The sequence below is a fragment of the Panthera leo genome, chromosome A1 (assembly GCF_018350215.1).
Source record: "Panthera leo isolate Ple1 chromosome A1, P.leo_Ple1_pat1.1, whole genome shotgun sequence".
Classification (NCBI taxonomy): domain Eukaryota; kingdom Metazoa; phylum Chordata; class Mammalia; order Carnivora; family Felidae; genus Panthera; species Panthera leo.
The window spans coordinates 21364756-21392013 of record NC_056679.1 but is presented as its reverse complement, the minus strand read 5'-3'; the positions used below and the strand labels follow the sequence as shown (position 1 = coordinate 21392013).

At 37.6% G+C, this 27258-nt stretch overlaps 1 protein-coding gene and 1 pseudogene across 2 annotated transcripts; both read right to left on the bottom strand.

The window, feature by feature from the left end:
- Positions 1 to 8748: 8748 nt before the first annotated feature.
- SPRYD7 (SPRY domain containing 7) lies at positions 8749 to 25456 on the bottom strand. Of its 2 annotated transcripts, XM_042911209.1 has the most exons (6): positions 25173 to 25456; positions 24468 to 24584; positions 21993 to 22159; positions 19697 to 19729; positions 14878 to 14980; positions 8749 to 10611 (listed from the first exon to the last, which is right to left on the bottom strand). In XM_042911209.1, the coding sequence occupies exons 1-6, from the start codon at positions 25276 to 25278 to the stop codon at positions 10514 to 10516; spliced, it is 624 nt and encodes a 207-aa protein (XP_042767143.1). In that variant the 5' UTR covers positions 25279 to 25456; the 3' UTR covers positions 8749 to 10513. The 2 variants fall into 2 exon arrangements, with proteins under 2 accessions (XP_042767143.1, XP_042767205.1); XM_042911271.1 differs by lacking the exon at positions 19697 to 19729 and having other exon boundaries at positions 25173 to 25451.
- LOC122203170 lies at positions 18518 to 18626 on the bottom strand (annotated as a pseudogene).
- Positions 25457 to 27258: the final 1802 nt, after the last annotated feature.

Here is a 27258-nt window from a genome sequence, read left to right as displayed (position 1 = left end):
GCATTACACTGATTCCAAAAGCAATAAATACATCACAAAAAAAGAGAAATACAGGCCAGTATCTTTGATGAACAGAGATGCAAAAAAATCCTCAACAAAATACTAGCAAACAGAATCCAACAATACACTAAAAAAAACATTTACCACAGTCAAGTGGGATTTATTCCTGGGTTGCAAGGGTGGTTCACTATTTGCAAATCAATCAATGTGGTACCTCACATCAGAAAGGATAAGAACCATATGATCATTTTATAGACACAGAAAAAGCGTATGACAAAGTACAACATCCATTCATGATAAAACCCTGAACAAAGTAGGGTTAGGGAGAACACACCTCAACATAACAAAGGTCACATATGAAAAACCCACAGCTAATATCATAGTCAATGAGGAAAAACTGAGAGCTTTCCCTCTAGGATCAGGAACAAGATAAGGATGTCCACTCTGACCACTTTTATTCAACATAGTACTGGGCGTCCTAGACTCAGAAATAAGCAACAAAAAGAAATAAAAGGCATACAAACTGGTAAGGAAAAAGTAAAATTTTCACTCTTTGCAGATGACATGAAACTATATATAGAAAATCCTAAAGACTCCGCCAAAAAACTACTAGAGCTGATAAATGAATTCAGTAAGGTCAAAGGATACAAAATCAATGTCCAGAAATCCATTGCATTTCTATACACCAATAATGAAGTAGCAGAAAGAGAAATTAAGAAAACAATCCCATTTATAATTGCAGTAAAAAATAATAAAATACCTGAGGTAAACATAACCAAAGAGGTGAAAGACCTATACTCTGAAAACTATAATACATTGATGGCAGGGGCACCTGGCTGGCTCAATTGGAAGAGCATGAAACTCTTGATTTTAGGGTCATGAGTTGCAGCCCCACGCTGGTGTAGAGATTACTAAGAATAAATAAACTTAAAAAAAAGCACTGGTGAAAGAAATGGAAAGTGACACAAACAAATGGAAAGATATTTCATGCTCCTGGATTGAAAGAATATTGCTAAAATGTCCATACTACTCAAAGCAATCTGCACACTTAATGCAATCCCTATCAAAATACCAACAGCATTTTTTTTATAGAACTAGAACAAACAATTCTAAAACTTGTATGGAACCACAAAAGACCCCAAATAGCCAATAGCAATCTTGCTAAAGAAAAAAACCCAAAAAACCAAAGGTGTCACAATTCCAGACTTCAAGTTATATCGCAAGGCTGTAGTAATCAAAATAGTATGGTACTGGCACAAAAATAGACACAGAACAATACAGCAAAATAGAAAGGCCAGAAATGAACCCACAATTATACAGTCAATTAATCTTTGACAAAGCAGAGAAGAATACCTATTGAGAAAAGACAGACTCTTCAACAAAGAGTGTTGGGAAAATTGGACAGCTACAAACAAAAGAATGAAATTGGACTGCTTTCTTACAACATACACAAAAATAAACTCAAAATGTATTAAGGACCTTAATGTGAGACCTGAACCATAAAAATCCTAGAAGAGAACACAGGTAGTAATTTCTCTGGCATCATCCATAACAATATCTTTCTAGATATGTCTCCTGAGGCAAGAAAAACAAAAGCAAAAATAAACATCAGGATTACAACGAAATAAAATGCTTCTATGCAGTGAAGGAAACAATCAACAAAATTAAAAGACAACCTACTAAATGGGAGAAGATATTTATAAATAACACATCTGGTAAAGGGTTAGTATCCAAAATCTACAAAGAACTTCCATAGCTCAATATCCCCAAACCAAATACTCCAATTAAAAAATGAGCAGACGACACGAACAGACATTTCTCCAAGGAAAACATACCAGATGGCCAACAGACACATGAAAAGATGTGCAACATCACTCATTATCAGGAAAAAGCAAATCAAAACCACACTGAGAAAACATCTCACACCTGTCAGAATAACATAAAAAATTCAAGAAACAAGTGTTGGCGAGGATGTGGAACAAAAGGAACCCTTGTGCACTGTTGGTGGGAATGCAGACTTGTGCAGTGGAAGACAGTATGGAGGTTCCTCAAAAAATTAAAAATAGAACTACCCTATGATGCAATAATTGCACTACTAAGTATTTACCCAAAGAATACAAAAACAATATATTCAAAGGGATATACCCCCTGTGATTATTGCAGCTTTATGTATAATAGTTAAATTATGGAAACAGCCTAAGTGTCCAGCAATAGATGAACGGATAAAGAAGAGGTGGTATATATGTGTGTACACACACACACACAAACACACCACACACACAGAGGAATATTATTCAGCCATGAAAAAGAATGAAATCTTGCAATTTGCAACAATGCGGATGAATCCAGAGACTATAATGCTAAGCGAAATAAGAAAGTCAGAGAAAGACAAATACCATGTGACTTTACTCATATGTGCAATTTAAGAAAAAAACCAACTGTACAAAGAAAAAAAAAGAGAGACAAATAAAAAAGTAAACTCTTAACTATAGAGAGCAAACAGAGGGTTACAAGAGGGGAGGTGAGTGCGGGGGATGGGCGAAATAGGTAAAGGGGGCCAAGAGCACACTTACCTTAATGGGCATATATATGTTGGTTAACAACCCAAATTTCCCAAATAAAGGTGCGTAAAATAAATCCCAAGGATTCTAGTCTATTGTTACCATGAAATTAGTTTCACTGTATTGCTGGAAAAGACACACTTATGTCAATTTCCTTCTGTTATTATTCCTGGTCGAGTAAAACTGCTTCAGAGCCATGAGCATAGTCATGCATGTCTTTGAAGGTGAAGACGGTCTTACTCGTCTTCACATCTCCTGGCCCTGCGCTTGGCACACTGTAGATGCTGAAAAATACTTGTCAAATGAATAAGGTCAGTCCTACAAAAATAATCAAAAAGAAAACTTACTGTATAATGAGATTTCAAGAGCTTACTCAGTTTCCACCATCATTTCTGAGAAGAGTTGTGGAATACTTAAGTTATACTATCTTGTTTTTCAAGATCCCTATCCAATAGGTAGGAACAGTTTTATGATAGCATGACAATTGCTTATACGAAGATATATACTTCCAAAATGTTGGAAAACTGTTTTTGTGATGAGTTTAAACCTTTTCCCTATAATTTAATTTATATTATTATATTTGCTTTAAAGTGTTCTTCAAAAGTGAAAATAAAAAAGGAGCTTTGGGGTTGAATCTTCATAAAATCTGAATCTGTAAAATCCAGCAAAAAATGAGGCTTTTCTAAAGATACTTCTGATGGGAGAAACAGGGTCTAGGAAAAAATTCCGAAATGACAACTAAAGAACATATATCATAGCAAACTTCATTAAAGTACTATGGATTTTCCAAGCTTCAGTGTACAGAGTCCCATCTAATTACAAGGATATAACACAGGAGAAAAAATTAAAATGTCTTATCAGTCTTTGAGGCCAAACCTCCATGTCTGCACATAACCCAGGGATGACAGTGGGTGAATCATTAACTGCTGTTTATTTGTGCTGATAGAGAGCTGTCACATAGATATCAAAAAGGTAGATATTTATTTCTTCATTTCTGGCAGCTTTACAAGTACCAAGCATTAAATAAGGGTGATCAAATATGAATACTACCTAATGGTCTATCCTGTCTTTGTCTCAGACAGTTGTATGAGGATATGTTTTATAAGGCTGCTAAACTGTCTTTCATGCTGTCAGTGTTAAAAATGATATATTACTAAATTTCTAGCTTCTATCAAAAACTCTTTAGAAACCTCTAGAGATTGCTAATGGATTTATCTCATCACATGGCAGGGTAGAGTGAACTTTGTACAATGCCTGACAGAGTGCTTATGTTTATTAATGAAAGTTGGATTACCTGGATTTTGCTAACTGTGTCACCTAGGCCAAGAAACCTAATCTCTCTTGGGCCACTTTGCCCATGTGTGAAGTGAGAATTTACACAAATAGCTTCCAGTATTTCTTGTTGCTTAACAACTCCATTTCAAGGGGCGCCTGGGTGGCTCAATCGGTTAAGCCTCTGACTCTTGATTTCTGCTCAGGTCACGATCTCATGATTCATGAGTTAAAATCCCTGCATCCAGCTCTGTGCGGCTTGGGATTCTCTCTCTCTCCCTCTCCCCTGTTTGTGCTCTTTCTCTCTTTCAAAATAAATAAATAAACTTAAAAACACCTAAAACTCAGTTTCGAAACTATGTCTCCCTATAGCACCTCTGGGTAGAATAATCCCTGTTTCTTACACAGCATAAACATAAACCTTTTTGCCTCTAAGTATTTCTTTCTTAAGTTTTAAGGGTTGCTGCCTTAATTATTAGCACTCAGGAATTTGGTCAGTAAATCCAAGTTTAACCTACCCTAACCATCCATACTCACCCTGATTTTATGGATTTGGATAATATTCATTCTCAGCCTTGACTTCCAGACTGACAGGCCTACACGTCTAGTGGCTGGCCTTCTCTTGGTCACTTGTGCTATTTTTCTTTGGGTTTTCTTCAACTCACCCTTTCACCTAAAATGCGATAAGTAAACCATACATAGGTTAAGGAGAGACAAATTTTGTGTTTTGTTTCTTATAATGGTTGGTAAAATCCTCTGCTTAATTTTCAACCCCCTTCCTAATGGTTGCATTTTAGAGATACTTTTGTGGCCACACCCTGGAATAGTAGCTATAGAGATCTCTTTCTGAGCTTAAATAATACATAGGAGACCATGGTACTCATAGTTTTGTCTATTTATCCCTAAACCTCACAGTTTTTTTGTTCATCACTTGTAAGTCACTGTTGTCTACTCACAAAACTGTGTGAGAACTCTGGCTTACCCTGTCGAGCTGGCACTATGTTCCTAAATGAACTTTAACATCATCTCCCCTTTCCAGAATTAACACAAAGTTAATATGACAAGTCCCAGTATAGATCCCTGGAACTCTTACATCTCCCATTTCTTTGTTTTCAGTTTAACTTAGAGACTTGGCAACAGTCTGAATGAATTCAAATCACAGTTTTAGAAAACACCTATTTCAGCCTCTAACCAAGCAGGAACCATATTTATGATTTATGTAAACCAGCGTGTGTATTCATTACATGCTCTTATTTCCTGTATTCTTGATGCTTTGGCATCTGGGGGCCTTACTGACAGGGGAGGCACAGCCCCACCCCCAGTTAGCTGATTCCTAGAGACAGCCAGGATCCTGCCTTTCATTTACAAACCAACCAATCCAGAGCCCCACCTCCTCTATCTGGCTCATACACTGCCCTGTCAATACTCCCCTGTCCTAATCACCACAGGGCAAGGTACCAGACAATTTGAGACAGCCTCTATACCCCAGAGCCTGCTGAACCTATTTAAAGTAGCAAATCCTAAGTGTGTTTACCCTGTCTTGACCACGGAAACCACAATAAAGGCTCACGCTTTGCTTTCCCCTGCCTCCTGACCTAACCTGACGCTTACCTGTGTGTGCCTGTGTGGCATGGTGTGTCCTTTCCTCTTGGGAACTGTAACAAATTAGCTTTTTCAAGGGCAGTCATCCCCTGATCTGTTGGCCCACCATACCTCAGTAAAAAACCCTACATTTTAAAACAACTGTTAGAACAATTCCAGGGACCAGAAGTCCATTTCTTTGCAAGGCAGCAATTTCAGTGGTGAATAGAGTTCTTTCCCATCTTAAACTGCAATCTGCTTCCTTGTACCTTCCAAATAATTCAGCCTCCAGGGCAACAGAGAATAAATCTACCCATTTTTTTCAGGTGATGAACGATGAGGTATCAGAAACACATCTATGATTGCCTTTCCTGAAATACATTTGTGAGAATCACACAGATGAATCTACAGAATTTTTTGGCTTTATTTCTAGCCTCCTTCTTATGATGATCAGCATCTGACAAGTCACTGTGGCTTCAACAGCCCAGTGAATTGAATATTTTCTTCTAACATTCCCATAATCATCCATTCATTCATGGATTAAGCAGAACCTCAGTAGCCTGGTAGCCTTCACTAGTTTATCACTGTCCTTTTAAAAACGTTGTATCTACTAGAATTGGTCTACTGCACATGCAGTTTCATTACCACTATTCACTTTCCTGGGTCTGGGCATCAGGCTTCTGCTGGTGCCTGTCACAGTATCAACTAACAATTTACCAGATAAATTTTATCAATAAAAGAGACAGTTTCCTGTAATCCTATTTCCAAGATATAATATTTTGGTGTATACTACTTCATGCTTTTTCCTAGACCCCAGGTTTTTATTGGCTCGTATTATACACAGAAATATTTAACAACTTTTTTTTTTTCCATTTACCAATATATCTTTGGTATTCTAGAGTGCCAAACTTACAAATTGCAATTAGTAGAGCTCCCTGAGGGCAGGACTACCTTGTCTAAGTATTTATGAAACACACATAAATGATACAATTGTTGAATAACTATGTTGTAATGATTCCTATATAACCACAGATTACACATTTCAGCCAATACTGGGACAACTTTTCCTTTAAATTTCTAGAGAACTCTTGGATAGATAGTGTGTGATTTCATTTATTTTGCTAATTATATTTTAACATTATTTTGTGTTTATACCCCCTATTTCAATAATTTTGTCAGTTATTTTAAAAGAGGAAAAGTTGAAAGGGGATCTCATATCTTATTCAGTAAATGGAAGAACAATAGTTAATTGATTCTACTATTATGTTTCTACTCATTCACATGAACAGCCCAATTAGCTCCCAACAGTATTTCCCTGCCAGGTTGCATAATTAGTGCAAATTAATATAAGTGGTAACTGATTATATTCCATTTATGAGTTCTATGTTTGGTTATATCTGTGTACAGGGAAATTCTAGAGTTTTGACTGCAGATTTCTCCTCACAATCGTATCTAGTGTTTTTACATTTTCTAAAAGAAGTTATTGATTTAATGTATTTTATCAAAACTCATCCAAGATCTCACTTGCATTTCTAGCTATGCTTCTGCTGGTCCATATCTAGACTTACGTTAGAAAATAAATAGTTAACAATATCTGAGCAACAATATCATGCATATGTCTGTTTTTGTTAATGATTTAGAAAAGCCCTAAGTCAAATTGTTTTCTACCATTCTCAAATTAATTTGTAATAGTCTGTAATCCAAGTTAAAATATGTTCAAATTATCTTAACTAATGAGCCAAAGGCAATTAAAAACCAAACTTTTTCTGGTTTATAGTATGTAAACTGATGAAAAGATTTTGTTTCAGCTAAGCGAAATTAGACAAAGACAAGTATCATATGACTTCACTCATATGAGGACTTAAGATACAAAACAGATGAACACAAGGGAAAGGAAACAAAAAATAATATAAAAACAGGGAGGGGGACAAAACATAAGAGACTTTTAGAGAACAAACAGAGGGTTGCTAGAGGGGTTGTGGGAAGGGAATGGGCTAAATGGGTAAGGAGCATTGAGGAATCTACTCCTGAAATCGTTGTTGCACCATGTGCTAATTTGGATTAAATTATTAAATTATTAAAAAAATACATTATGGAAAATAAAAAAAATAAAATTGAAGGGAAAAAGATAATTGATATCTAAAAAAAACTATTTTGTTTCACATATCTAACATTACAAATCCTTGTTAATACTGAAATTACTGAAGTAACATGGATAATAAATCATTGATTTTCAACCTATAGAAAACTACACTAGTACAAATGGATTTCTGCAGTATACAGAAAGACACTGGGCATGGTCTCTTTAGCCAGGAACAAATGCAGGTATTTGTGTTTTATGTTCCATCTATGTCTATATTTAGCTATCATTAAATATTTAAGCTATGGGTTTATACTGTACTAATATTCTTCATGATGGCTTCATGAAAGGCTTTATTTTTGAGTTTCTCTTAGCTCAATGTAATTTTTTAAGACTTTATTTTTTATTTTAGTTTAGATTTACAGGAAAATTGATAAGGTAGTAGTTTCTATATATCCCCTCTCTGTCTCTCCCATTATAAACATCTTACAGGATAAATGTATTTATTCATTTACAGTTAATAAATGAATATTGATACTTTATTAAAATCCATGGATTATTCATATTTCCTTAGAGTTTTTACCTAATGTCTTTTTTCTGTCCCTGGATCCCACATTACATTTACTTGTTATATCCCCTTGGACTCGGCTCCTCTTGGGTATGACAGTTTCTCCAACTTTGTTTTTGATGACCTTGACAGTTTGGAGAAGTACTGCTCAAGTATTTTATAGGATGTCCCTCTACTGGAATTTGAAGTTTTTCTCAAGGTTAGACTGAGGTTATAGGTTTAGGGAGGTAATTTTCCTAAGAGGACTTAGATACCTGCAGATTAAAAACACACATCTTGGGGTGCCTGGGTGGCTTGGTCGGTTAAGCGTCCGACTTTGGCTCAGGTCATGATCTCACGGTCTGTGAGTTCGAGCCCCGCGTCGGGCTCTGTGCTGACAGCTCAGAGCCTGGAGCCTGTTTCAGATTCTGTGTCTCCCCCTCTCTCTGCCCCTCCCCTGTTCATGCTCTGTCTCTCTCTGTCTCAAAAATAAATAAACGTTAAAAAAATTAAAAAAAAAAAAAAAAAAAGTAAAAACACACATCTATACTTCATCAAACTGTTGCCGAGGACGTAACCCATGCATCATTTTTAGTATTGTGCCTATTTTGTATGACTAGAGGCAGAAAAGATAGCCTTGAGAAAAAAATATGATTAAAAAAAGGTTGGCTTTTTAAAAAAAATAACTAAGAGGTAGATAACATTAATAAAGACAGCAAACAGTAGTCATTTTAATTTGCTTTCCAAAGTAACCATGTTCTTTACAAATTAAGACAGAACATCAGACAAAAATGCATAAATAATATAGTTAGTTCAATTCTGTATCTTCAGAGGTAAATTTAGGTTGTATATAAATTTACTTAAGTATATTTATGTTTTCAAAGCATATTGTCACATTTTTATCTACCAAACAAACAATAAACACTGTGTAGGATTCTCTTGCCTATGGGTCAAAAATAGCCTTAAATCTTTAGAAATTTTATAGTAGGAAATCATTCTCTCCTGAGCAGTGGTTCTCAAACTTTAGCATGTATTAGAATCGCCTGAAAGGCTTATTCAAACATAGATTCCTGGGTGCTGTTCCTGGCAGTTTCTGATTCAGTAGGTCTGGGGCAGGGCCTGAGAATGTGCATTTCTATAAAGTTCCCAGGCGGTGCTGATGTCTGAGAACACTATGAAAACCACTTCTTAAGAGTCAACAAGGAAGCTACATTTATTAAGTGCCTATGATGATTCAGATGTTTTTCAGATATTAGCTTAATTAGTTACAGAATCTTATCAAGCAAGTATGAGTATCCCTTTTATAAATGGGGAACCTGAGCTCAGGGAAGCTAAGGAACTCAGCTGAGGAGGTAATGGGATTAGATCAGTTCAGATCTCTGATTCTAATGCCCATGTTTTTCGAGCACAACACACTTTGTACTTGTTGCCAAAGGAGGGAAATGTACACATCCTCGGCATGCTCTCTAGAAAAGGAAACTGTACCCATCACTGAGTACAGTGATTAATTCAGGTTAGTAGAGCATTAAAGGAATCTTAACTGAAGACTTGGCAAAGGCTCAAGGTCACAGAGAGGATTCGCTGATCTCTGAACTTCTGAAATAATCAAGGATGAAGTGAATTTAATGTATACTTAACAAAACAGGAAGAACATGTATTTAGTATAGTACTAAATATTCCTTAATTACTATTATTTTATTATTCCTTACAGAAAAACACATATTTAAATAAAAGTCCTTAAAAGAATAATCTCATTATATTTAAGTTTAAAGCAGCATACTATTCTAAATGTCTGCCAGTGTATACTACATCACCAATCAACCACTACTTACTCTGGTACTGAAGTAACACAGCATGATGGTCTTCAACAAAATGCTCTGACAGTTACCGAAATATTTATCTCCTTTCACAAAGCAAATCAAAAGCAATGACATACAAACAAAATAAACAATTTAAAGTTTAAGAAAAGTGGTACGTTTTACAGTAAATAAATCACCAAAAAAGAAGTTCCCAATGATATATTTTCTGTCACTTTGTTATCCTCTGTATAAAAAAGAACACTGAGACACAAAATTATTAGACTGCAGACTTAAAATAATGAGGTCTAAATTTCAGAATGAGAAAAACCCACCCAATTCTACATCTCTATTATAAAAACAAATACTTTACGTAAGAAAGATTCCCTTTTAAATATCTATATACATATTTCTACTTAATACTGTTAATCAAACCCACAGTTATATTTATTTAAATAACAATTAAATAAACTGTCCAAAATGCAGATTTCATCTCACAAAACAGAAGTATTTTAAATCACAACTTCCAGATGGTATCTTGAATACACTGGTTCCTTAAACAACATTAACAAGCATATTTTTAAGAATATATTTTCATCTACAGGTCAGGTAAAGCTTTATTAAATGGTAAACACTTTTAAAAGTGCAGAAACACAAGTTTCAAAAACAAATACACTCAGAAGATCTGCTGTTCAAATAATATTTTTTCAAAACCAGGTGGAGGAGTGTGATAAAATTCACTGAACTGGCAATCCAAAATTGCACTGTCATCAACTAGAGACAGAAAAAGAAAGAAAGAAATTAGAAACCTTAATTAGAAAGAATACACAATTATAAAATAAACTGTCTTTATAATATCATAGTGTTAACAGGCAAAAAGAATAAATACATCTGCTGTCCAGGTTACAAAACATAATCCTACTTGATAAAAATAACCACAATGTAAAACCAAATCTATCAAAAACAATGAAAGGATATATATCAAAATATTACTAATAATTAGGTAGTGTGAATAAGAGTACTTAACTTTTTCCTTATTTGCCTACCTGTATTTTCTTAATTTTATACATTAAAATGTATTATTACTTTTTAAAAATTGTTTTATTTTGAAGTAATTATAGATTCAAAAAAGTTGCAAAAATAGTAAGAGTTCTATGTACCCTTCATCCAGCTTCCTCTAATGGTAATAGGCTCATAACTACAGTATGATCTCAAGACCAGAAAACTGACATCAATACAGTACTGTTAACTAGACTGCAGTCCTTATTCAGCTTCTACATTTTTTTTTAATGTTTATTTATTTTGAGAGAGAAAAAGAGTGTAAGTCAGGGAGGAGCAGGGAGAGAGGGAGAGAGAGAATCCCAAGTAGGCTCCATGCTGTCCGTGCATAGCCCAACATGAGGCTTGATCTCATGAACCATGAGATCATGACCTGAGAAGAAATCAAGAGTTGGACACTTAACTGCCTAAGCCACCCAGGCGCCCTTCTACATGTTTTTGCCAGCATTTACCAAAGAGAAATAAATGTATATATCCACACAAAGACTTGTACATGAATGTTGATCATAGCAGCTTTATTTGTAATGGCCCCAAACTGGAAAAAACCTAAATATCCATTAACAGGGGAAGAGAAAAACAAATTGTGATATAAGCACACAATGAACCATATATACTACTTGGCAACTAAAATGAATGAATTATTGATACATGCTACCATGTAGATCAATCTCAAAATAATTATGCTGAGATAAGCCAGAGAAAAAAAGAATAATACAAACTTATGATTCAGATAATCGGTGGTGACAGAAAGTAGATCAGGGCATTGCTTGGTTGGGGCTGGGGTGGGAGAGGCGAGCAGGAGGGATTATAAAGGAACAGAAGGAAACTTTTAGGAGGGATGAATATACTCATGATGTTGACTGTGGTAATAATATGAATGTTCACTTCATAGCTACTTGTTAAACTACAGAAATATGATTAATGCACATTACTAAACTATTTGTATTTCATAATAAATGCAGGAAAAAGTTAAGTACTGAATTTGACATTCATGAAGCCACTAGAGATTTTAACAAGGGTGGTTTCAGTGAAGTGGTGCTGAAGGCAGTCAGACAGGGCTGAAGAACTACTGAATGATACAGCATATGGCGTAGAAATGAAGCCATAGAAAGCAGGGTAAATAGAGGGCTAATGAGGGATACGAATTTAGGAAGGGTTTTGGGGGATAAGGATGACTCAGAATTTTCATAGGCATTGAAGAGAGAGGTTCCTGACAGGAGATATAAGTGAAATAACTGACAAAGTGAAGTCCCAGAGTTGGGGAGTTTGAAATCCAGACTATACACTGTTTATTTAACATGAAGCATACCACTTCACCTAAGATGGGACAGAAAGAAGGCAAGATTGGATCTGATCCAGAAAAGCTTTAGGAGGGTAAGGCTGGGAAGGTGGAGTGCACCATTAATAGCCTCATTCTTTATAAAGTTAAAGATAAGGTCATCTGTGGAGAATGAGGAGGGAATTCAAGAAGCATAGTCAATGTACAGAATGTAAAAGAATTGTCAAAAAACGTTGACAGCTTAGGCTGGAAGTCATAACTTTGTAATGACACTCTTTTTGAGTGTGACATGTTTTTTTCCTCTCCGTAAGTTCTGTGTTAAGAGCTGACAAAATGAATGACTGGATGGATCTAGGTTTAGAGATGGGAAGGAGGGATAAAGGATAAAGGAATTTAAGTTAGTTAGTTAGTTATTTTTGAGAGCCAGAGAGAGACAGAGCGTGAGCAGGGGAGGGGCAGAGAGAAAGGGAGACACAGTATCAGAAACAGGCTCCAGGCTCTGAGCCCGATGCGGGGCTCGAACCCACGAACTGTAAGATCATGACCTGAGCTGAAGCTGGACGCTTAACCGACTGAGCCACCCAGACGCCCCATATTTATTTATTTTTAAGTAATCTCTATACCCAACATGGGACTCAAACTCACGACCGTGAGATTAAGAGTTCGATACTCTACCAACTGAGCCAGCCAGGTGCCCCTTAAGTTTTATTTTTATCTGTGATAGTAACAAACTATTAAAATATTTGGCTTAATTTGACTAATTTACTAATGTCAATTTATAAAATATACATTATTTACTATCTATAACTTTACTACATTAAAAATTATGCTGAATCAAAGAAATAATTTGGAATAAAAATTTTATTTGCTAAACTCATTTGTGTAATTCATTCTACTGATATTTATTTCAGACTCAGTTTTTTAGAATATTAAGCTACATTTCCAATTATTTAAGTAAATAAAGGAAATGCTTTTAGGCTTGCGCAATATGGCAAGGAAACTAACTGAAATCAGACTTAAAAATACACTTTTACATGCAAAGACAGAGAAGGTAAAATCACTGGAAAGTAATTTTTAGGAGAAAAGAAGACTAATGAAAACCTTAACTAAAAAGTAAAGCATATGGGGTGCCTGGGTGGCTCAGTCGGTTGAGCGTCCGACTTCGGCTCAGGTCATGGTCTCACGGTCGGTCCGTGGGTTCGAGCCCCGTGTCAGGCTCTGTGCTGACAGCTCAGAGCCTGGAGCCTGCTTCAGATTCTGTGTCTCCCTCTCTCCCTGCCCCTCCCCTGTTCACACTCTGTCTGTCTCTCTCTCTCTCTCAAAAATAAATAAACATTAAAGAAAAAAAAAGTTAAAAAAAAGTAAAGCATAGGCTTTGGTTATTATTATCCTATTATTAAATATTTACATTTGCTATTTGAATACTTTTCTGATGTCCCAGTCTGTCATCACTAACACTGCTACCTTTCTAATAAATTACTATAAAAATTAGTAATTAGTTTTTATTATAGCTCAAATCTAAAAATTTAAAGTAATTAAATGAGAAAATACTTTTAGATCTACTAAAACCACAGGCAGAAAAATCAGATACTTGTTGCTTTAAAGTTGGGAACATAAAAAATAAAGCAGAATAGTGACAAAGGCACTGTGCTTATGTTTGTTATTTTCTATAAAGAGAGACACCTTCCTTTTTAGAGATACATACTAAATATTTATGAATAAAATGATATATAACATCTGACATTTACTTCAAAATAATCCAAGGAGGGAAGGTGAAAAACAGGAGGAGTATCAGTATTAGGGGGTAGATGAAGCGTTACTGGCTCCAAGTTGATAATTGTTTGAAGCTGGGTGATGGGTACATGAGCTTTCATTATACTATTTTACTTCTACACGTTTGAAATTTTCTGTAATAAAAATTAAAGTAATTAAATGGTATAGAGTCATCTCTTAAGTAACCCAATTCTTGAAGGGATATACTTGTACAGAAATTATAATACATACATATCAACACTATTCAAAGTCACAACTTTCTCTCTCTCTCAAAAGAGTTTTAACATTTAGGTAATTTTACAAAGGTGACTAATGGTCAATCTACATAAAATTCCTATCTATAGTTCCACAATATTCTTTACAATTACATTTCTTGGTAACCTAAATCTCCCTAATAACTGGCAGAAAGAGCTTTGTAAATTCAGTAAAGCTTTTTGGAATGTTCTAGAATATATGAATACATGATTCAAAAAGGGAATATGGTTATTATATATTTAATTATATAAATGTTGTGGGCAGTTTTTTAATACATGGGGAATAAAAAGCTTCCTTAGTACTGCAAAGTGGGATTATAGTATCCTACTCAGTACATTTCATAAAAAAAAGGTCCTTATTAACTTGTCCAGATTTTTTTTTAAGTTTATTTATTTATTTTGAGAGAGAGAGAGCCAGAGAGGGGCAGAGAAAGGGGCAGAGAGAGAGAGAATCACAAGTAGGCTCTGCACTGTCAGCACGGAGCCCAAAGTGAGATTCGAACTCATGAACAGTGAGATCATGACCTGAGCTTAAATCAAGAGTTGGACACTCAACCAAATGAGCCACGCAGGCACCCCAACTTGTCCAGATTTTTGAATGACAGTTATTAAGTTAAGGAAAATGTCGAGTAAAAGTTAACATATATAATAATATTTAGAAATATTTTAGCTTACCATAAACAACCGGATACACTGTCCCTCGTATACCTGATGCTGGACAATGCATATTTTTTCCATTCAAATATACATTTAATTCTACATGGTCATATGTAATACCCTAGGAAGGAAAAAAAATGTTAAAAAGTAAAAATATAAATGTTCCAATAAAAAAGCCTAAATAGTCAAAAAGCACTACTGGGAAGCATGGAAAAAATTAAAGTAAGGTGTCACAATAGCTTTCATTAAGGGTTTACAATTTGGTAGAGTTCTACTTGAACTGAGCTAAAAAAAATTAGTGGTGATTATGTGGGGGCAAAGTCATGTAAAGTCCCAAGAGTTCACATCAGAGGTAAAACAAATGAGGAACAATTTGGAGTCTGAGTTAGTATATTCAGATAATCTGCATTTTATATTCTGAATATTAAGATGATATAAGTACTGCCTACCATGCACAGAGAGGCCTTGAAAACTCATAGAGAAAACACTGCTCTCTCTCTATAGAATTTGATCTTAAGGGGGGAAAACAATGAGGTTTTTAGCATTAGGGCTTACTACCTGTCACTGTTCTCAAGTTGTGAAGAAGTGTCTTCAACTTATTTCTGAAAAGAAATACATTTCCATATCTGTTTACCTTGCTCTCGTATATGTCAAAATGTATTACCAAAGTGAAGCTAGTGCTTACAATGGACTATAACTGGTAGTTAGTACCCAGCTAAAAACAGAAAAACAACAGCTCAAAAGACTAAGAAAAAAAAGTAGAATAAAAATAGATCACTCTGTGTATCTATACATTATTGATGGTACAAAAGTCACGATGAATACTAACAATTATTATTAATACATACATTAAAATGCTGGAAAACACTTAAAAAGCCTGTATTATCTACCAAGCACTGTTCTAAGTACTTCATGTTTAATCATTTGATCCTCACAACAAGATGGGTATTATTATTATCATCCCCATTTTATAGATGAAATAGGTAAGGCACAAAAAGGTTAAATAACTTACATAAGGTTAGAGAGTTAGGAGGTGGCAAAGCTGGGATTAAAACCCACGCAGTATGGCCTCAGAATACCCTACTTGCCATGCCATACTACCTCTCTTTAAAACTTAATGTCATAGTTACTACCTGATGACAGAAAGACAGCTTTTCTTTGAAGAATTAAGTAGACAGTTCTTTCAGTAGAAAAATCATCATCAGACCAACAAGCAACTGCTCCAAGGAATTCTGACTGTGGATATATTTTATTTTATTATTTTTTTTTATTTTTTAAATTTTTTTGTCGTTTATTCATTATTGAAAGATAGAGACAGAGCATGAGCAGGGGAGGGGCAGAGAGAGAGACACACACAGAATCCAAAGCAGGCTCCAGGCTCTGAGCTGTCAGCACAGAGTCCGATGCGGGGTTTGAACTCACAAACCGTGAGATCACGACCTGAGCTGAAGTCGGACGCCCAACCGACTGAGCCACCCAGGCACCCCCTGACTATGGATATATTTTAGAGGCAGAAAAAGATCTGACACATGATCTAGTCTTAACTTCCCTCACTTTCCAGTTAAAACAACAAAGGTCCAGATGAGTCAGTGTGTTAAGTGCTATAAAAGATTCTCCTCAAACCTTAGCAAAGCCACGGTTAAATAATAATTTATTAAGTTACAAAATATTGAGAGAGACAGTTTTTGCAGTCTTTGTTTCATTTCAGTTTATGTATTTAAATATAATTATAAAGTTAAATGATAGCTGGGATTAGTTTCTGTAATGAAGAGGCCTTTCTTCATTCAAAAAACAAAAACAAAATTACATAAAAACAATGTGTCCTCTCTTTAGAGGACTACCTTACGGGACATCAGGCCTGTAATCTAGGCACCCTTCACCACCTGGTGGCAGCATATACTGCCAGCAAGCAAATTTTAAAGCCCAAACCTGCAGCATAATGGTAAGGTCCCAATACCAAAGAAAGAAGTGAGAAAGGATATGAGAACCCCCAACTCCTACTGACAGGGTTTAGTTCCAACTATTTCTAATTTAATCTGTCCTTTTTATGATCTAGAAACTAGGTCTGATTCCACCATAATGATACCAAAAAATCTGACATGTTTTATGCATTTATCAATAATTGTTTGCATGTTCAGTGAACGGACTCTGAAATTAAGCTGCCTGTATAATAATCCTGGGATCCCTCCATACAAGAAGTTACTTAACTTCCCCCTAATCTGTAAAATGGTGATAATAATACCATCTATGTTATAGAGTCATTATGAGGATTAAAAAATTTAAACCCTGCCAGGCATTTAGAACAGTGCCAGGCCTATAATAAATTCTAGAGAAAAGCATTTGCTATTATTAGTAATGTTATTATTATTACATAGAATGGTTATAAAACTTCTCTGAAACTGGGACCTCATCAAAATAAAAAGCTTCTGCACACCGAAGGAAACAATCAGCAAAACTAAAAGGCAACCGACAGAATGGGAGAAGATATTTGCAAACAACCTATCAGATAAAGGGTCAGTATCCAAAATCTATAAAGAACTTCTCAAACTCAACACCCAAAAAACAAATAGTCCAGTGAAGAAATGGGCAAAAGACATGAACAGACACTTCTGCAAAGAAGGCATCCAGATGGCTGACACATGAAAAAATGCTCAACATCACTTATCATCAGGGAAATACAAATCGAAACCACAATGAGATACCACCTCACACCTGTCAGAATGGCTAACATTAACAATTCAGGCAACAAAAGATGTTGGCAAAGATGCAGAGAGAGAGGATGTCTTTGCACTGTTGGTGGGAATGCAAGCTGGTGCAGCTACTCTGGAAAACACTATGGAGGTTCCTCAAAAAACTAAAAATAGAACTACCCTACGACCCAGAAATTGCACTACTAGGCATGTATCCAAGGGATACAGATGTGCTGTTTCGAAGGGGCACATGCACCCCCATGTTTATAGCAGCACTATCAACAATAGCCAAAGTATGGAAACAGCCCAAATGTCCATCGGTGGATGAATGGATAAAGAAGATGTGGTATATATATACAATGGAGTATCACTCGGCAATCAAAAAGAATGAAATCTTGCCATTTGCAACTATGTGGATGGAACTAGAGGGTATTATGCTAAGCGAAATTAGTCAGAGAAAGACAAATATCATATGACTTCACTCATATGAGGACTTTAAGACACAGAACAGATGAACATAAAGGAAGGGAAAATATAAAAACAGGGAGGGGACAAAATATAAGAGACTTAAATATGGAGAACAAACAGAGGGTTACTGGAGGGGCTGTGGGAGGGGGGATGGGCTAAATGGGTAAGGGCATTAAGGAATCTACTCCTGAAATCACTGTTGCACCATATGCTAATTTGGATGTAAATTAAAAAAATAAACACACACACACACACAATAAATAAACAAAAGGCTCAAATTCCGCCCCCCAAAAAAAACTTCTCTGAAATTAAACTGAAATAATGCAATTTTAGAATATAATTTGCACTTTTCAAAACTACATATAGAAGGAAAAAAGTAAGCTTAAGCCAGGTATGTTTCCTAGTGCTGTGGGAGGCCCTATGGGTATTATATGATTATTGTATGAATATAATCATTTGGTCAGATGTTGAAAGCTTATCTTTCTTGATTTCTCCTCAGAGAATGGTATACGACTTAAATTCTACACATATGAAAATGTTTTTCCTGTCTTATACTAAACTGATAAGAACAAACTACACTTGATCTTGGCCAAAAGGCTAAGAAGCAATTGTTTTTTCTGTCTTATAATCATTTCTACTTTTCCTATGCCACTGTCAGCAATTTGGTGAAATTTTTTCTCAAATGTTTGAACTAGGAAGATAAAGGTAATATGGTAGGGTGATGTTTTACTTTTCTTGATTCTTCATATATTTCACCTTTTTAAGGTTCTCCTTTTATCAGGATGGGTACAAAAACTCAGTCTAATTTAATAATGCTGACAGACTAAAAATGACATTCTTAAATCTGTCAGTTTGTGGTATCAGTCATTTCAATGAATGAGATAGGAAGGCAAGAATAGCACACAGTAGTTCAATACATCAACAAAGAAAAACATTTGTTACTGATTATCCTTGCTTATGTTTGAATTTCATCTTAGCGTAAACAGCTTGATAGCCTCAACCTGACTTCAAGATTCTCTTTCAAGAAATATCCATTTGAGTAAGAGTGTTTTGTATTATGGACATCTGGCAATGATCTACAAATACAAAACCAGCTATTCAAAAAGATGAACAAGGAAAAGCAGATTTCAAAAATGGTTTATGCCTTTTGACTCCTACAACACTTTCAATAATTTACCCATTTAAAAACTAAGTGTTCTTTATACTTTTTAAATTGCAGAAGAGATGGAAGATCAGACCCCGGTAAAAAATCTTATTTTCCACATTTGTCTTCATTCTCACCAGAATACTGTATAGTTCTTTAATTCAATAACCTGGATTTACCCTGTGTCATCTTATTATTAGAAACTTTCCTTCATTATGTATAGATTCCTTTCAATTTGGTACCAGAGCCACGAACCCAAGGTTCTATGTAGAAAAGCACCTTTGCTGAAGGAGATCCTAGGACTCTGTCCCTCATCAATAGCTAAAAGCCTGAAATCTGTGTAGAAAGTTCTTCAATAATAGCATATAAAAAGAAATAACTGGGAAAGACAGAAAGGGATCTTTGGATTACATTTTCAAGAGGGTGGCTTTGGTAATGACTTAAATATATCTAGTTGGGAATAAAAAGAGAAGTCTTAACAATATGTAACTCTTTCCATCCCCTGCTTTCCAAAAAAACTTTTCTACAATCAAACCTTAGGATTTTGAGTCCAGTTCTTTGAAGAGTTCTGAAAGTGAAGAAGTTTAATAAAATTAAGTTTAATGAGGATCAACACTCCTAATAAAATGCTCTTAATTAAGAGACGTTCATAACAAATTAAATATAGGCATACTTTATTTTATTGCACTTTGCAGATATTGCATTTTTTACAGATTAAAGGTTTCTATCAACCAAGCGTCGGGCAACTCTATCAGTGCCATTTTTCCAATAGTATTTTCTCACTTCAAGTCTGGGTCGCGTTTTGGTAATTCTTGTAATATTTCAATCTTTTTCATTATTATATGTAACAGTGATCTTCATTCAGTGATCTTTGATGTTATCATTACAATGATTTTGGGGTGCCACAAACCACGCCCATATAAGACCAAAAGCTTGAACAATAAACGTGTGGGTTTTAACTGCTCCACTGACCGGCTGTTGCCAGTCTCTCTCCTTCTCCTCTGGGATCCTTATTTCCTGAGACACGATATTGAAATTGGGTCAATTAATAACCCCACAGTGGCCCCTAAGTGTTCAAGGGAAAGGAAGTCACATGTCTCTCACTTTAAATCAAAAGTCAGAAATGATTAAGCTCATGTAGAGAGCCAAGATAGGCCAAAAGCTAGGTCTTCCGCACCAATTTTGCCATGTGGTGATGCGAAGGAAAGTTCCTGAAGAAAATTAAAAGTGCTACTCCAGTGACTATCTAAGTGATAAGAAAGTGAAACACCTTCTTGCTGATATGGAGAAATTTGTGGTGCCTGCTTAGAAGATCAAATCAGCCATAATAATACTCCCTTAACCCAAACCCTAATACAGAGCAAGACCCTAACTCTCTTCAATTCTATGAAGGCTGAGAGAGGTGGGGAAATGACAGAAGAAAAGTGTGAAACTAGCAGAAGTTGGTTCATGAGGTTTAAGGAAACAGGCCATTTCTATTACATAAAAGTGCAAGGTGAAGCAGCAAGTGCTCATGCAAAAGCTGCAGCAAGTTGTCCAGAAGACCTAGCTAAAATTAGTGAAGGCGGCTACACCAAACAACAGATTTCAGTGTAGATGAAACAGCCTTCTACTGCAAGAAGATGCCATTTAGGACTTTCATAGCTAGAAAGGAGAAGTCAGTATCTGACTTCAAGCTTCAAAGGACAGGCTGACTCTCCCGTTGGGGGCTAATGCAGCTGGTGACTTTAAGTTGAAGCCAATACTCATTGACCATTCCAAAAATCCTAGGGCCTTTAAGAGTTATGCTAAATCTACTCTGTGTGCTCTATAGCTGGGACAACAAAGCCTGGATAACAGCACTTCTATTTACAACATGGTTTACTGAATATTTTAAGCCCACAGTTGAGACCCACTGCTCAGAACAAAAGGCTCCTTTCAAAATATCACTGCTCATTGACAAGGTACGTGAGATTAATGCTGTTTTCATGCCTGCTAACACAGCATCCATTCTGTAGCCCATGGATGAAGGAGTAATTTCAAGTCTTATTACTTAAGAAATACATTTTGTAAGGCTACAGCTGCCATAGATAGTGATTCCTCTGAAGGACTTGGGCAAAGTAAGTTGAAAACCTTCTGAAAAGGATTCACCATTCTATTAAAAAAAATTTTTTTTAAACATTTATTCTTTTTTGAGAGAGTGTGAGCGGGGGAGGGGCAGTGAGAGACACAGAATCGGAATTGGGCTCCAGGCTCTGAGCTGTCAGCACAGAGCCCAATGTAGGGCTCAGACTCACAGACCGCGAGATCATGACCTGAGCTGAAGTCAGACGCTTAGCTGAGTCACCCAGGTGCCCCGAGGATTCACCACTCAAAATGGCCTAAACACATTCATGATTCATGGGAAGAAGCCAAAAGATCAACATTAACAAGAGTCTGGAAGAAACTGATGGCAACAAAGAGTTGGATGCGAAACCTACTGAGCGACCCAGGTGTCCCCCCCTGATATTTTCTAATATGAAGGTTAGCAAACTTTTAAAATTGTGGGTGAAGATTTCTCTGATGTGAGAGAAGCAGGAAATGTTGATCAAGAGCCAAGCTGTCATTAATTCTCCTGAATGGGAATAAGGGCTCACACTAATTTTCCTGGCCAGTGGCAGCTCTAGAAAGGAGAGCAGTTAGGTTAGCCAGCAGCATCTTTATCGAGTGCTTTCTCCGGAACATGTACCTCATTAGATCTAATCCCAGTGCTTCGGAATTCAAACTACAAACTCCCAAGCAAAACTATATACGCTAAAAGCCGTTCAAGTTGAATAATTTACAGTGGAAAGCAACTCCACAAGAAAACTCACCACCACGTCTCCCTCCTGTGGGAGGCTGTTTGCTGGCAGCCTATTTTTCTCCTCGTTGTTGTGGTATAGGGCTCCATCATTCCTCATCACCAGACTGTGGGCATCTCGGCCAAGAGGAATCTGATTCAAGTTAACTTTCTGAGTTGCGACGCCAATACCCCATATTCCTAAAAAATAATAGTTTAAATGCCCCCAAAATCTGAAGAATGTGAAACAAGGGGTTGTTTTTAAGAGAGTGTAAATTGTTTTTAAAAGAAATGGCACGCTATCACTAAACTATTTTTTATTAATTTTTTTAAAAAACAAATCTTTTGGGGCGCCTGGGTGGCTTAGTCGGTTAAGCGGCCAACTTCGGCTCAGGTCATGATCTCGCGGTCCATGAGTTCGAGCCCCGCGTCGGGCTCTGTGCTGACAGCTCAGAGCCTGGAGCCTGTTTCAGATTCTGTGTCTCCCTCTCTCTGACCCTCCCCCATTCATGCTCTGTCTCTCTCTGTCTCAAAAATAAATAAACATTAAAAAAATTAAAAAAAAACAAAAACAAAAAAAAAAAAAACAACAAATCTTTTAACAGTAGTTTGCAAACTACCCTATATTCTCGACAGATGGAGTACAGCCTAGGAGATAAGAGAGGGCCCTGAAGCTGTAAGGACGAGGTTAAACCTTGGCTTAGCTATGTCCTCTGGGGCAAGTTATTTAACCTCTCTTTGCTTCCTCACCTGTGAACTTGGGATTCTAACAGTACGGACTTCAAAAAGTTATTAAAAGATATAGCAAGGTAATCAAGTAAAGCACTTATAACAATGTAAGTATTCCCCCCACAATTGGTTAAGTGAAGCAGAGTATTTTTAGATGTTAGCTATTATCATCATCACTACTCTCTGAAAGATGTTTTTAAAAAGCTACACGTTGAATTTAAAACGCCTAGGGTTCCAGTCAAGCACTACTTTGGAGAAGTGGGAAATTAGTCTTCAGTTTTTACATCTATATAATATGTGACAAATAATATAGGACCTGGTCAAAATTATGGAGAGGAGAAAATTAAGGATGAAGTGTAAAATCATTTTCTTACCCGTGCCTTAAGTCAGTGGGCTTAAAATCTTTTGGTCTAAGCTGATTTTAAAGCAAGCAGCTCTCCCCTTAAGCAGCCAAACAGAATACCTAGAGCTCTGGATTTTGTCTCAAACTGTTTCCTTCTCAGTTTTTATCAAAATCAGTTAGGAGAAAATCTATAAATGGAAGAAGGTTTCAAGGTCATGTTGCCAATCGATTAATTTTTCTGAATTGAGCAAGACTATCAAAAAGTTGCATGTCTGGATATCACTGTCTGGGCTTCCTAACTAATCTGACTATGCAATTTATTCTCCAGAGTGGGACAATTTTAAGAGTAACAGAAGGTAATAATATTGATTTCATGGGACAACAGTTCTAGGCAGGGTTACTCTCCTTACCCCTAAAGAACTGTGCATGCTGTGATACATTTTGGCATAACTGCCTCAGGCTTTCATTGCGAGATCAATTTACAGACTCCAACAATGTATTCTCGGGATGTCACTGAAGATGTCATCCTTTACAGAAAATCCACATAAAAATTTGTACTGGATTCAAGGATCTAGAAAACATTTGCTTTTCTTGAGAAAAGGTATTGTTTTACTTAAGATTTTAGTAGCCAGAGATATTTTATAAAAGAATGGAGGACAGATTCATATTTATTTCATATACTTAGCAAAATCAGTATTTTGAACTAATTTAGAAAACAAGCTCCAGAAGGATGCTTTATACCATTCAAGCTTGTCGAGTAAAAGTATGATTTACTTCCCTCTACTTTTCCTATTCTACACTTATACTTACATTATTCATACTATATTTCACTAGCAATTTTTTGTAATAAAGTTTTGAAAATATATTTCCCCATATTCAATATGGCTACAAGTTATCTAATCATTATTATAATACTCAAGCAGAAGTGTTGTATGATTCAAGAAACTCCGCAAGTTTTTAATGAGAAGTATAAACATTAGCCTTCTATCAGAATTCTAAATTTGCTGATTGCTTCAGAAGACAATGAACTTGGGCATCTTAACAAGAATTAAGAGGAAAAAAAACCGGATCATAAGATTGATTTTATGCTAAGATAAAACATCAAGAGTCTACACCTTATATGCTTGACCAAAGAAAACATTTAGTACCCATTAATAACGCTAGTGCCTAACACTGACCCTGTGTGCCCTGTCTTTAAAACACTTTCATTGGTATAACTCATGTGAAGCAGGATTACAGTTCCTGTAATCCCATTTTACAAATAAGAAAACTGAACCTAAAGTGTAATTTAACTGGAACCACCCGAGGGGTGGGAAAAAGGATCTTCCAAGTAAGTTTCGTGTTTTATTGCCTCATTAATCTTTTCCATATATCGAGAACTGCTCTTAATAGTTACAACAATTAGGACTTTTAATAGTAAAGGACCATTATACCGACCTGTGGACTGGATTTTGAATTCAAAGTAGCTTTTGTTTTGATGTAAAGGGGCACTGGCTAAACAACCTCCTGTTCCACATATTCTTCTTCCATTTTTTACAATGACAACATCTGTTCCTAAATAAAAAATATACAGTGTGAAGTTTTTTATTTTCTTATCCAGCAATCAAGGTTACTTTCTTTCACTTTTAATTCCAAATCAAAAAAACAGTGATGCTATATTTACTTTGAAATTTAGAAATGCTGATAAATTCAGAACAATTTTTACTTCTCCCCCCGCCCCTTTTTCCCCCTGAGACTGTTTATATTAATATTCATTTGCGGCTACAAATCCTGTTTGGGCAATTTAGTAGTAACTCAGTAGGCGGAGCACCAGAGGCGCTCCCCTCACCCGGGAACAGCTGACGAGTCTCGGGAGGCGGCAGCTCCGAGATTCCCGTGAAAATGGGTAGGTGCGCACAAGCACCTCCCGATGACAGGGGCAGACAGGGCTGCGTAGCCTTGAACACAGAACAGGGCCGAGGTGGAGTCCGCCGCGAGACGAAATGGGGTCGAGGGCAGCAACTGAGAGCAGGGAGCGGAGGGCGGCGCCCGGAGAGGCAGGGCCGCGCGTGGGCGTGTGGTCCCTCCGACCCCTCACTGCCCCCGACCCGCCGCGCCCCACCCGGCGTGGGCCGTTGGGTCTGGAGAAGGGAGGGCCCTTACCCATGTGCTGCGTGTCCAGCTGCACCGCCGGCATCTCCTTCAGAGGGATGTGTCCCGTCCCGCCGTCCCTGCAGCACCGCAAGCAGCAGAACACCGAGGCAGCCATCACGCCAGGACCACCGACTCGGCCGCCTCCGCTAGCCGCCGGCCGCCCCAAGCCCGCGGTGACACCGCCCCTACGCCTTCGCTCCGCCTCCCGCCCCTGCCCGAGCGCCGGAGGTATCTGTGTCGAGCGCGCAGACCGATACAGCGACGCCCCACGCCGGGAGGGCGCAGTGCAGGCAGAGGTGAAGCCGGCCTGTGCGGAAGATGCGGAGGATCTGCGCGTGGGGAGGGGCGGGGTCGAGAAGGGGGCGGGGCTGGAGGCGGAGCAGGGGCAGAGGGCGGGACGGGCGGGCAGGCGGAGGACGGTGTGCGCCTGCGCGCGGGGTCGTTTTTTTTCTCGGCGGGGCTTCAAGTTTGAGTTCTAATGTTGAGCAATGCTCGAGGCGTCGGCTTCTCCGCCTGGTCTGCAACCGTCCGATGCTGCGTTTTAAAAACTGTTCCCCCCAACTTTGACATTACCTTTAGGGATGAATTGACAGAATCAAGTCAGGCTGGGGGAGTGGAAGCCCCGAGGTTTTCCACACACTCCCATCCCCCCACGGCAAGCTCAGGCTGAGGTTTTCCACACACTCCCATCCCCCCACGGCAAGCTTAGGTGCAGAGAAGCGCGTCCCGTGGCTCCTGATGCCATGCGGTTGGGGCTCCCAGGAGGCCGTCCAGGGAGGATACCTCTGGGAGGTACCGCTTGATGGGCCTCTGCCAAGCTCACCCTCTTCGTGGATTGGGGGTTTCTAGGAGTGTGAAGAGAACTCCCGAGGGAGCGAGGATGTCTGGTCCCCCAAAGGAAGACCTCGGTTCCTACCATCTGCCCCTTTCTGCTTCCAAGTAGGAGGCCCACAGGGTGGTCATCTGTCATCTCCTTGCCTGCTTACATCATCTGTGCCTGGTCGATTTCATATCTTTAAATACAGGGGTGCCTGGGTGGCTCAGTGGGTTTAACATCCTACTCTTGATTTTGGCTCAGGTCATGATCTCATGGTTTGTGGGTTCAAACCTGGTATGGGGCTCCTCGGTGACAGTGCAAAGCTTGCTTTGGATTCTTTCTCCCCCTGTCTCGTTGCCCCTCTCCTTTTCGTGCACGTGCACACGCTCTCTCTCTCTCTCTCTCTCTCAAAACAAATAATAAAATAAACTGTATTTTAAAAAATTGTTAAATAAGCTTGGTGCCTGGAGATGGTCTTCAATGACCTCTAGCATTAACCGGGCTCAAACCTTTATTCCCAAAATGGTTTCCAACGTGGAGGCTTCACCCAAGTTCAGGCTCTGGGAAACAGATGCAAGATGCCCATTTCATATGTAATGGTTTCCTATACATAACTTTTTAGTGACCTGAGTGCAAATATCCTTAATGGAGTTTTTTTTGTTTTGTTTTTGTTTGTTTCCTCCCAAGGAATAAGAGAATTTTTTCTGGGTCCTGGGTCTCTTTGCAGTCTATACAAATGATCTTTTCATTACAATAGGGAAAACCTCCAAATTCTATACTTTGAGATTTAGTTAACCATAGAATTAATATCTAAAGGTGATTATTAAAGTGATTGAGGATAGGGGCGCCTGGGTGGCGCAGTCGGTTAAGCGTCTGACTTCAGCCAGGTCAAGATCTCGCGGTCCGTGAGTTCGAGCCCCGCGTCAGGCTCTGGGCTGATGGCTCGGAGCCTGGAGCCTGTTTCCGATTCTGTGTCTCCCTCTCTCTCTCTGCCCCTCCCCCGTTCATGCTCTGTCTCTCTCTGTCCCAAAAATAAATAAAAAACGTTGAAAAAAAAAATTTAAAAAAATAAAAAATAAAAAAAAAATAAAGTGATTGAGGATAGACTCTCACTGCCTATAGAGTACTTTCTTGGTAATCATTTTACACATGAAATTTTTCTTTTACTGAAAACCTTGCTCATTATTCTGAGGGTTTAATTAGGGTTCGGTTCTCTTTCCGTTGGGGGGAGGGGGGAGTCGAGTGTCATTCCCTGAGGTAGGCACTCTTTCATGTATG